General features: G+C 39.2%; 2 protein-coding genes across 3 annotated transcripts; both read left to right on the top strand.

The window, feature by feature from the left end:
• The first annotated feature begins 2,166 nt into the window (after positions 1-2,166).
• Positions 2,167-5,607, top strand: witty (without maturity). Of its 2 annotated transcripts, XM_002052614.4 has the most exons (4): positions 2,167-2,471; positions 3,281-3,366; positions 4,806-4,932; positions 5,092-5,607. In XM_002052614.4, exons 1-4 carry the CDS (start codon positions 2,402-2,404, stop codon positions 5,421-5,423), a joined length of 615 nt encoding a protein of 204 aa, XP_002052650.1. In that variant the 5' UTR covers positions 2,167-2,401; the 3' UTR covers positions 5,424-5,607. The 2 variants fall into 2 exon arrangements, with proteins under 2 accessions (XP_002052650.1, XP_070064901.1); XM_070208800.1 differs by lacking the exons at positions 2,167-2,471; positions 3,281-3,366 and adding an exon at positions 4,635-4,747.
• A 2,396-nt stretch (positions 5,608-8,003) lies between these two features.
• Positions 8,004-10,417, top strand: LOC6627762 (myristoylated alanine-rich C-kinase substrate). The gene is made up of 3 exons (XM_002052615.4): positions 8,004-8,231; positions 8,342-8,992; positions 10,148-10,417. The coding sequence occupies exons 1-3, from the start codon at positions 8,168-8,170 to the stop codon at positions 10,381-10,383; spliced, it is 951 nt and encodes a 316-aa protein (XP_002052651.2). The 5' UTR covers positions 8,004-8,167; the 3' UTR covers positions 10,384-10,417.
• Positions 10,418-11,766: the final 1,349 nt, after the last annotated feature.

The raw sequence follows: 11,766 nt of genomic DNA, 5'->3' as shown, positions 1-11,766 counted from the left end.
GACACACATTGGAAATGCTACACATAATTAACACACCAACCTACAAACGACTAAACTACAAGACAGACACAGAAAATTGCGCTCACTTGTACAGACACCTCTTAAACAGTCAAACAACCTCAGTAACAATCTCCACGTCAAAAAGCGCAGACGTGTAAAATAATGTATGTAAAATGTTCGAAATAATGTTTAATTTATTGTATTATAATTGTTAATTGTTTTTTGTATCTTGGTGTTAGTGCCCTGAAGACGGTTTGCCGATGTGCAACCGAAATATATCGGAAGAGAATTGAATAAAATTGTTTTTCATTGTTTGTTTTAACAAACACGGACCTCGAGCCAGCCAACAAATAAATATAAATTATTTCCATACAAGACATCATGAAGCATATATAATTAATCAATTAATTAAATTTATTTTTATCATTCACTCAAGATTCTAACTCTAAATGCATATTTTATTCAATCTTTTTTTTCTGACTTGGATTATTGGAGGGTGTTCTCTCTACGCAGCCCAAGGAGTCGAATCTCTATCTCTATTTGTAAGCGAACAGTTGGAAAGTCCAGTAAAATCTGACTACACAGCCAATAGACACCTCCTTTGATGCTCGTCCCCCTTTTTGCTGCACATTGAAATCAAGCGACCCCATTAGCCAACCCCATAAAGCTGGCTTGATACTCTTACAAACTGAAGCAGACATATCCGAACTCATAAAGCATTTATGTGCGATTATATGCTTGATCATTAAGCACAGCACAGATCAGTCTTAAGATATGGTTGATATAGAAACTATTGGCTAAATATTGAGTTTTTGTACCTTTAGCTTGCATAGAAAAGCTCGCTTGACATATCCACCAAATCTTATCAATATCAGACTTCAAAATCATATAGCTTATTTATAGGTTCATCTTGAATATTTTACTTTATCGCAAGGGTATTTGATATTCGGCAGCCTGTTCCTTCGTATTATTATTATTTGAGTATAGCTTCTGTTTTGGCCAGGGCCGCGACCTATACCAATCAGGGGCCGCATTGTTTATGATAAATTAGAAATTCTTGCCAGTTGCACTGTCTGTGTGTGCGTGGAGCACTCAGTCAAAAGGATGTTGAATGCGATAAATAAGCGCCCACGCAATGGATGAGGACTAGGACGAGAACGAGAACGAGGACATGGCCGAGGCCGAGGACAGCTGCGAAGCGGATGAGTTTTTGCTCTGGGGCGCCACTAATTGCGGCTACTGTGTCTGTTCCCTAAGCTCTGCATTCGCATTATGCATACTGCATATTGCATATTGATGAGAACTGGCCAAATAATTAGGTTTTTTCTTTTCTGCAGTGGTAGGCCAGAAGCTGCATGCGGCTGCATTTTGCTATTTAACTACATTTTGTTGTTGTGATTGTGCCTTGCAGCCATGTGGGAGCCAAGAGGTTATTACTGTCAAAACGCACCCACGCAGCGCGCAAGGACAATGGGCATGGGCCAAAAGCACAGCTGCCAGAGCAGCAGAAGCGTAAAAGGCTAGTTTTTAGCTGGGCATGAAAAAAAAAACAGCTAAAAAAGGCCGACAACGAGATTCTATTTTATTGTTACTTTATTTATTTATTTAAACTAAATTTAAATATGCCTACCTAAAAGTATTTTTAGCGGTAGGAAAAGATTTTCTAGAATAATGAGACTTGTGACAATTAATTTTGTTGGGAATGTCTTGAACATCCAAGAACATAATATTCAATCAATCTCTCTTATGCTAGCTATATGATATAGTTATTCATTCCAGCTAGCTTCAACCTATGTAAAGATGAAGCTAGACGAAGTTTCATATAGATAGCTTTAAGACTAAGAGTCTAGACGAACATGTCCAGATAGACTGAATGGGAATATGTAAAGAGTTCATCATAAAAGCGTTTAAAAGAATCCATCTATGAACCCATCGGATACATAGCTATATATAAAGCTGTCTATCATCAGCAAGGCTAAATAAAAAATAGCCAGATTTGACGGTTGGTTGGCAACACTGGCCAGAAACGGCGACATGCGTCGCCTCGAATTGCCACAAGGTTCGTTTCCTTTGGCGCTCGGTTCTGGAGCTCGTGTTGTTGCCGATGACGTCGCCGTTTTGTCGTCCTTTTGCGCCAGCAACAGCACAATTCCAAATCCCTCGAACAGTTTGCAATTGGCCAACGCAGGCGCCACAAGAACTCAGCTAAACGCGTGACGAGAATCGAACAAAATTTAAATTAAATCAAATAAATTCAAATTAAAAGAAGATACCATCGAAATAAATTGAAAATAAATAAGCAGCTCGAGGAGATAAATAAAAGCTGTGTTACACGAAAAGTGTTGAATAGCGACACGTGGAAAAACCAGAGAAAAACAAAAAGAAAAATCACCGTGCGAAAATGTGCCTTCGCCTGATGAGGTCGTCAGCTATTTTGTTGCTATTGCATTTCCTCAGCTGTATAACACAAGGTGTGTGTACGCGTCCGTGTGTGTGTGTGTGTGTGTGTGCTGTTTCAGTATTTTCAAAGTTTTCAATTTGTTCAGCAGATTTGAATATTAATATAACAAATTTGCTGTAAAACATTTCAAAGCAAACAATAAAAATTACTCAAAAAATCAAATAAAATAATATACCATAAATTAAATCTAAGCTCTAAGAAAAACATAGCAATCGGGTGCTAACGACTGCACAATACTCTGCTCACAGCTAAAAAAAAAAATCAACTTGAAAGAAAGTTTTATGGTTTTGGCTTGAAAACTTTAATCCGATTAAGGATATATTATTAATTATTAAATTAAATATGACTGGGAAGTATCAAATGAATCTCCTCTTAAAACTATGGAAAATATGGAAACTTCTTTTTTTTTCTCTTAAATTAGGGCAAAGAAATTGTTAACACTTTCACCTGATTCGGTCATATAAGAGTTTATCTTCCAACTATATCTCTCTCTATATAATTGCATTTCTACAAGGGCTCCAAGGCATCAGTATAAGTATTAATACACGAAGGTTCAATTTGACGGTTCAAACCCATAAGTAAAAGCATTGTTTGGAGCCAACGTTTCATCTGTTGGACTGGATGCAACTTGGATTTCAGTTCGTCAGATTTTTGGCAAATATTTGGTCTAAGTCTTGGCTCAAAGTTTGCAGCCCTGATTTGGAATTTCCAAGTTTTAGTTTGTGGGCTCAAATTCCGCCGCTAGCTGTGAGCAGAGAACAGAGATTGGAAGAGAAAAAGCATATTTGTTAAATGTGAATTATGTTGCATACCCCACAGGCGCGGCCATTAAATGTTTTGTCTGCGACTCGAGCGACAATCCCAGCTGTGCGGATCTCAAGTCGAACTCGAGCATTGTGCCTGAGGTAAGTCCGCCCGCTGCACCATAAGCAAAAATCTCAGATAGTGGCCGGCACATGTGGCATGTGGCATGTGGCATACGCTTAACCTGTGCCCTTGCCCCGAGTGCCAGCTAATCAGCTAATCAGACCCCGTTGACCTTAATCAAAGTGCCACTAAATTTAAAAGCACATAGCACATAAATTCTAAAAAAAGAAAACTGAAAAAAAAAAGAATCGAACGGAAAACGGAAACGGAAACGACGTCGTCGCTGTACTCGTCATTGTTGTGACCGTTAAATGAATGTGTTGGCATCTCTCCATTGCATTGCGCTTCACCACCTTCCCCCCTCTCCACAGCTGACCCAACCGAAATTTTCTTTTGAACAGCTCTATGAAGACATTTTCACTTGGCAGCTTAGTAAAATTGGAATTCGTTCTATTTGGCATTATTTAGTGAGAATTTACAGCCCAAGTTCCATTTGTAAAGAAATTATTATTCAGCAAACATCTGGTTTTTCCTGATTGAAAAATTTATTACTCAAAGCTTATTAATGTAGAAATAAAATGGAAACACTTAAAGCATTTAAGCTATTTTCAAAAAATATCGTGAAAATATTATATTTACCGACAAAAGAGGAGAATTAACTTTGGAATGACGAAGAGACTGAGAGACTTTCGATATGCTTCTATGTTTGTATACAAACATAATATAGGGTCTTCATTCTTTTTAAATTGGTTTAAAAGTAAGCAAAGAGAGAATTTTGATGGCGATTCGGTTAACAATTTGGACAAATGCAAAGCTTGTTGGTAGTTTTCGACATACATAGACCGAGGTTTTTGTTTAAAGAGGTGAATACATCATAACTTAAGACATGGACTTGCAGATAGAACGAATAGATTTAAGTCTTCTACGAGCGAATTATAATTTATTTCTAAAACCCGAAGCAACAAACTAGGAAAAGGTCAGATAATATCAGTTGGAGATATATATGCCAACAGTTGGAAATAAAGTTAAACCTAATGAACAGCAAGAAATGAATGAAAATAAGCCACGTTAAAGTACGCCTAATGGGGGAAAACCCAAATTCGGATCCAAACGGTTATAAATCAAATCATTTCCAGTTAACTGATATAAAGAGGCCATATACGAGCTTTAGATCAGCCTAGTTTCTCGGCCAACGCCTGGTGTGCAGCGAGGCCGTTGCACCATCGATTGCTATAACGATAACGATAACGATAGCGATAACGATAGCGATAACGACTGCGATGCACGCCTGATAAGATAAGCGCTGGTAACTGCAGCAGCAATTAAGAGTGCAATTACAAAGCCAAGACATCTGCTGTGTCGACGGAGGGGCGGGAGTCTAATCAATCATCAATCATCAATCATCAATCATTAGCCATTGTTCGCTGCACAAATGTTTGCCAAAGACGTTCAACAACTAATATTATCGGTTTTCTAGGAATGCACATTGGACAAAATGAAATCTCTGGACACCTGGCTATTCGATTTGAACAAGTTCTCGTATTTCGATAATGGGGCCAACAAGCATCCGCTGATGAATTGCCAAAAGGTGGTGGCCACAGACCGTGAGTAATAAATATATAAATAGCATTAAAAAAATGTAAAAAAAAATACAAAAAAAAACATAAACTGGGTAAATATGCATTACTTGTGTATCATATTTTATCATGATGAATAATGAATGATTCTTAAAGTTCCCAATTTATGCTCTTTGTCATCCTCAGCTGATACCAACAAGCTGGTCACGGCGCGCTTCTGTCAGCTGGACACTGGGGACTCGGATGCGTGCGATATATTGCGCTCCAAGCTGCGCATCACCAGCGACGGCAGCGGCAGCCAGCGGCAGCGACGCCGCGAGCGGGACCAACAGCAGCAGCAGCAGCAGCAGCGGCGCAAAGGATATGGCCAGGATGCCGGCGAGCAGTCGCCCGAGGAGGAGTTCTTTTGTGACATCTGCAAGACGGATCGCTGCAATGGGGCGGCTGCTGTGACGCTGACGTCGGCGTCGCTGCTGGCGTTGGGGCTGCTGCTGACACGCCCACTGAGCAGCTGCTGAAGCGTTAAACGGTTTGCTGGCGGGCGACGGACGGGCGGCGGTTGCATTTAGGTTGAGTTAACGTTAACGTTTATCGTTTACTTTGTAAATATTCGAGTGGCCATCGAGCGACATTGTTGAGTTTGTAAAAGAACAAAAAAAAAAAAACAAAAACAAAAAAAAAACACGCTACAAGCCTACCCCCTACCCCAAGCCCCAAGTGCCCCCAGTCCAACCCACCACAGCCCACACCGACCACCCTTAAGGCCGCCAAGGCCCTAGACATGTAAGTGACAGCACACACAGATACAAAATACAAATACTCACAGTTACAGATACAGATACACAGATACAGATACACTCCCGCAGTGGCAATCGCTTTGAGTCCTAAGCAAATATGCGAATTTCAATTAACAGCTAGCAAATGGCCAAAGGAGAACACAAAATTTTTGTGTTTTATATCAAGGATTTTCACTTCAATTTGTTCGATTGCCAGCACAGTGTGCACAGTGTACTTGTTTTTGCAAACAGCTTAACATTGCTTACATTGCTGCCACCTAGCAGAAAGCTGCACAGATATGGCAACACCAAACAGTATACAATTAACATGAACTTTGCCAGGCAGTTGTTGAATGGCTTTATGGCTTTATTGAGTTGTAATTGATTTGCTTTGAGCAAATATGCCTGATGAGATGAATGTTGCGTATGAATTCACCAAATGCCTTTAATTTTCTATTGTTCACATTGCAATGTTGAATATATATATAATCGAACAATTATATTAATATATATACATATATGAGTACTTATATTGCCATGAAGTAACTTGGCAAATACAATTAAATTGCCTGATTTTGAGTTAGTTTAGGTTTAACCGCTAAAATCACATCTTCTTTTTCTGTCTCTTTAACCTTTCTTTACTTTCGTCTTCGGGTTATTTCATGGCACATTATATTTATATTGTATGAATGTGTATTTTAAGGTAGACACAACTTAAATAGTTGCAAAAAATTAAAACAAAAATCAAAAAAAAAAAAATATTTACATATACTAAAAAAGGAATGAAATGTCAACTCAATGAATTCATTTAAAATTATAAACAACACGTTTTCTATTACATATATATGCAAAAAAAAATGCCACGGAATGAGTGGATGAATCTTTAAAGGGTACGCTAGCAGTGTTTAAATGTTTCAACAAATGCGAACGCCTTGAGCAATAACCTTATATATTAGAATTAAAATGTATTTGTACTATGATTTTCGAAACACGCAAAAACAATCAGCAAAAGTGTAAAAAATGAGAAAAACAAAAAACAAAACAAAAAAAAAAGTGCAACAAATGTTAATTAAATGTGCAATTAGAAAAGTTTAACAAAGCAATACATACAACTATTTGTGAAAAAAGAAAGAAAAAAAAACGAATAAAACAAAGAACAACAAAACTTTTAAGGCGAGCTTTATTAAGTGCATACGTCCCATGGCCACGCCTACAAAAAAGAAAACAAAATATGCTCATTTCAAATGCAATTTGTAGAAGTCGACTTAAGCGAAATGAAAATATGGCAAATAAAACAAAAGCGTCAAGCAATAACTGCATGACAATATAACAGTATAACACTTGCACTCGATATGCACAACTGTATAACAGTGAAAAGCAGTTTACTTTGCTAGCTCTACTTTATATTGCAGTACACTCAACGGTTTTACCTGCATGAGAGTATAACAGTTAAGATGACTGTAACAGAATAGCACAGTTTTCTAGTGACAATCATTTGTGGATTGTATAACAATATAATAGTTGAATCCACGGTAAGGCTGCGTAGCACAGTTTAAAGGGACAGTTATTTTTGCAGCTGTGCAACGGTCCAAATTATATAACCGTATAACAGTTTGAACCACTAAGGTAATGCGTAGCATAGTTGATATTGCAAGCTTTGCTTCTGTTTTCGATTTTTACTTAATTGCTTTTTACCTTCGCGGAAATGCCTAACAATAATGTGTCATTATACCCTGCTTTCTGTTAAAACTGTTTTAAAAATAAACAGGGTGTATAGCACTTGTGCAAAGGAAAGAACTAGAGACCATTTACAACACTTAATAATTCGATGTTCCTTATATAAGGTAAAAGTCTTTTAATTTTACATTTATCCTCAAGATAAATAATGGAAATTCTCATATCAGTATAACAAAGGTAAGTACTCTTTTACGATTATACAGAACTGGCTACAGGGCATTTATCAGTCGGGCACTCCCAATTGAAACAACTATAAAAACAAGTTGAAATACACGATTGTTTTCATGGGTAGTATAACAGTGTAGCACAGTTGCCTGTTGCTCGTGACTTTTTGGCTTCCTATGTTGTCGTTGTCAATCAGCGATAATATTCCCATTACTCATGTTAGATGCAACCATCCAACCACCCACCCAACCATCGCCCCGCACGGGCACCATACCAAACCGTGCGTTTAATTTGAAACTCTTTTTGGCGATGCTATCGAGGCGTCATCTTGTCATCCAGCACAGTGCGACATGTTTCAGCAGTACCGCAAATTATTTTCGCCCTCGCATTGTGAAGATAGCCGCTGGAAAAAATTTGATTGAGTCAGCCGAAAGACAGCAGCCAACCGACGACGACGACGTGTCGATATCAATGCTGGCAGTTCTATTTAAATTTTCGGTAGCTTCGGCCGCAGTTCTCCTAAATAATTCAAATTACATTTATCCTCGAGATAAATATTTATAAGCTACATTTCGTTAAAAGATATGCGTTCAATGTTGCTGTTGATTCTGTGGCAGCTGCTGGCGGCTTACTGTGCTGGCAGTTCAGGTGCGTGGAGGCAATAGCTCCTGGCTGAAGCTGGTAGCTGAACTAATTTATTGACCCCGCAACGTGGAACCGAAAGTCGAACTCTTAAATATGCATTACCTATTTTACAGCGCTGAGCTGCTACAAGTGCGAGGATTGCGATGAGCATTCCCATTTGTCGGAGCTGGAAGTATGCAGTGTACCGTCCACGGAGTCGCAGCAACAGCCGGCTGGAACTGGCCTGCCAGCTGCATCGAGTCCGAGTCCAAACCCAAATCCAGCGCCTGCTTCCAGCCCAGCAGCTCCAGCAACCAATCCGCCCAAACCGGCTGCAGCTGCTAATGCGCCCGCTCCAGCTTCCGCGTCCGCTCCAACACAAACTCAGTTTCCTCCCAAGCCCGGTTCCGAAAGTGAGACTGAGGAGGATTATGAGAGCGATGAGGAAGAATCTGCAGCACCATCCACTTTGGGCATAATGCCCGCTGCCAACAATAAGCCTGCAGCAGGTGCAACAGGTGCCGCAGGCGGAGCTGCTGGCGTAGGATTAGGCGCGAATGGGGCCTCGGGCACAGCAGCTGCTTCAGCACCAGCAGCAGCAGCTGGAACCGCTGCTGCCATGCCAGCCGCCGCCACCGGAGCCGGAGCCGGAGCCGTTGTTGGCGACAGCGAAACAGCCGAGGACGAAGAGGAAGAAGAGGATTATGATGAGCGACGACGGCGCAGCGTCGGTCGCCAGAGCCTGGACACGCAGAGGGCCGTTTGTTATTTTGCTAGTCTAAGACGTAAGTGCAAATACCCAAAACTCTATCTATATAAGACTGAATGGCTGATTGAAGACTGATTTAAAACTGATCTAAGACTGATTGAAAGCTGATTGAAGACTGATTGAAAACTTATTAAAGACTGATTGAAGAACTATTGAACACTGATTAAGGACGGATTGGAGACTGACTGAAGACTGATTGAAGACTGATTGAAGACTGATTGAAGACTGACTGAAGACCGATTGATTGTCTGATTGAATTTGTTTGAAGACTTTTTAAAGACGGATTGAAAATTTATTAAAGACTTATTAAGGACGGATTAAGGGGTGACTAAAGACTGATTGAAGACTTATTGAAGACTGATTGATGATTGATGGTTAAGGCACAGCCTTGTGAAAGTTATAAACGATTTTTTCTTTCTTTTGCAAACTATTTGCTTATTTTCAAAGACCCTTTTAAAGCGTTTTTCTTTAAGCTAAAAACAAAATATTATTTTCCGGAAACATTTTTATTTAATCAGAAATGTTCTAAATTTTACCTTGATTGAGAACGTTTTGCTCTTTTTAACTAACCTCTTTCAATTGCATTCTCCGAGCTGTTTACCAGAACTAACTCTTTAGTTTGCGTAAGCCAAATTCTCAAAACAGCTTTGTTCTTAATTGTCGACTTTACAAATAATTCCATGACGATGTAAGCCAGAACAAGTCGCATTTTATCGCTGGGAAATTGTTTATGAAAAACTGTTTCTGTTGACTGAGAGTATTTAAACAAAATGTTTCACCGTATGACGTCAGAGAGTATAAAGAATTTCACCAAAAGGGGCGCAAAATAGGGGTCCTCTTTTGGTTTTACTATCCAAAATCAAAATAAATATACTTTCAAATATCTAAATAAAAGGATGATGATCAGTTACGCAATCATGCTTTTAGCGAATTCTGTGCGAATTCACGCACACGAACGGAATATAGGTGAAAAACTGAATTCCAATGTTAAATAAAAGAAATAGTTTTGTGTTTAGCGTGCATTTATTAAAAAAAATTGTAGCGCATATTATATCTAGTCATACGAATAATAAAATGATAATAAATATATTAATTAGTCTGATAAATATTTCTTAAAATAACCTAACATTTTCGCTTTACATTTACACTTGGACTCTTATATTCTGGGCAGTTAACGGCACGGAAATAACAAATCGTGGCTGCATGATTGTCACGGATGACAATCAGACGGACGCCTGCAATACCCTGTTTAATGGCTGGAATGTGGTTGGCTGCAACCTATGCGAATGGAATGGCTGCAATGTACCCATATGGAGCAGCGGATCCGGCAGCTGCCGTTTATCAGGCCGCACGGCGCTGGCTATGACGCTGCTGGCCGTGTTGTCTTCGGCGTGGATCTGTAATTGATAACAACTATATATAATCTATAATAATAAATATACATATATATATATATATATCTATATATATGGTTTATTGCCTGCCGCGATTTATGAACCAGTACGCAGTCTATTTCGATCTTAATTACGCGCCATAGCTGGTGAGCGGGCCGGTCTATTTTTGCCAAATTGTACAATTGGTAAGTGATACGCGATAAGAGGGGGAAAATTGTCCAATCATTTGGGCTACCCGTTCACAGTTCAACTAATGACAAATCAATTACAGCAGCTGATAAGCTGCAGTTAAACGATGACAACAACAACCAAAAACAATGAAGAAATTATGTCTGACTTCATTTCTATTGCTGATAACTGATGATCAACGCCGATCGACTGATAGCATTAGGCCTCAAGTGGCAATCGCTGCCGGCAAATTGAGCGATTTACAGCCAGACAAATCGACACTGAAACAATTGCGCCCAGTTCTCAATTAGGTGATGAACAAATCTGCCGTTTGCCTGCGGAAATGTGATGTCAACTTAACGGAATCGCATTTAAGGCAACTTGTGCTTAGCAACGGGCAGCTGTTTGCTTCTGATATACCCTGTATTGGGTGCAAGTGGGTATACAGCATCTTCCACTCCATAGCCATATCGATGCATATTCTATCAGACTGCGTTTGTATGTCAGCTCTCGTATACCATACATTGATCAGGAATAGTTCATATCTTGAAAACTTTTTCCGTAACCCCTAAGAATTAAGAAACAACTTATTTATGGAATATGCTCACCAATATATGTTGTCTTGATGCTCTGAAATGTTCATTTCATTCACACAAAATTTAATTAAGTATCAATTTTGCAAAGTGTGTTTAAGAGAAGCTCAGTTGAAGTTGAAGTTAAGACGTGTTGACTACAGGGTATTCACCAGTCGAGCACTCTCGATCGAAGCCTGTTAACTGGCTGCGAATGCAATTGCCAAATTTGTGAGGCTGCTTTAAACGCGTATGACATTATATAGTATATGTATATTATATCGTATATGATATATATATATGAAGCGAACACAAAGACGGGCTGGGCCTGTTTGCTTCCCTGTTTTATTTTTGTAAGGCTTAAAACTTCCGGGCCAGTTGGATTTACGCCCAAAAATCGCACACGCAATTACGTTCTCGGCAGGCTAACAAATGCTGACTTTGACCTGGGTGCCGAGAGAGTTCTCTGAGAGCAGCGTGAGATATATTTTTTTTTTGTTTTGTCTTCTTTTTTATTTTTGGCGATTTACGTGATGTCGCCAGCAATTGAAAACCACAAATTTCCGATTTTATTTTCATTTGTTTTTGTATCATTTTTTTTGTCAGTTATCTGCGGACCGTGTGTCTGCGTCTGAGCTGAAAAATTTTGATGCGTC

The sequence above is a fragment of the Drosophila virilis genome, chromosome 4, assembly GCF_030788295.1.
Source record: "Drosophila virilis strain 15010-1051.87 chromosome 4, Dvir_AGI_RSII-ME, whole genome shotgun sequence".
NCBI classification, from domain to species: Eukaryota; Metazoa; Arthropoda; class Insecta; order Diptera; family Drosophilidae; genus Drosophila; species Drosophila virilis.
This window is presented reverse-complemented; position numbering and strand designations above follow the sequence as displayed.

Excerpts from the sequence above, each read along its gene's own strand:
- witty (XM_002052614.4), top strand. The coding sequence starts at position 2,402 with ATGTGCCTTCGCCTGATGAGGTCGTCAGCTATTTTGTTGCTATTGCAT. Across the intron at positions 2,472-3,280 it reads CCTCAGCTGTATAACACAAG|GCGCGGCCATTAAATGTTTT; the intron begins GTGTGTGTACGC and ends CATACCCCACAG. Across the intron at positions 3,367-4,805 it reads ACTCGAGCATTGTGCCTGAG|GAATGCACATTGGACAAAAT; the intron begins GTAAGTCCGCCC and ends TCGGTTTTCTAG.
- LOC6627762 (XM_002052615.4), top strand. The coding sequence starts at position 8,168 with ATGCGTTCAATGTTGCTGTTGATTCTGTGGCAGCTGCTGGCGGCTTAC. Across the intron at positions 8,232-8,341 it reads TTACTGTGCTGGCAGTTCAG|CGCTGAGCTGCTACAAGTGC; the intron begins GTGCGTGGAGGC and ends CCTATTTTACAG. Across the intron at positions 8,993-10,147 it reads TTATTTTGCTAGTCTAAGAC|TTAACGGCACGGAAATAACA; the intron begins GTAAGTGCAAAT and ends TATTCTGGGCAG.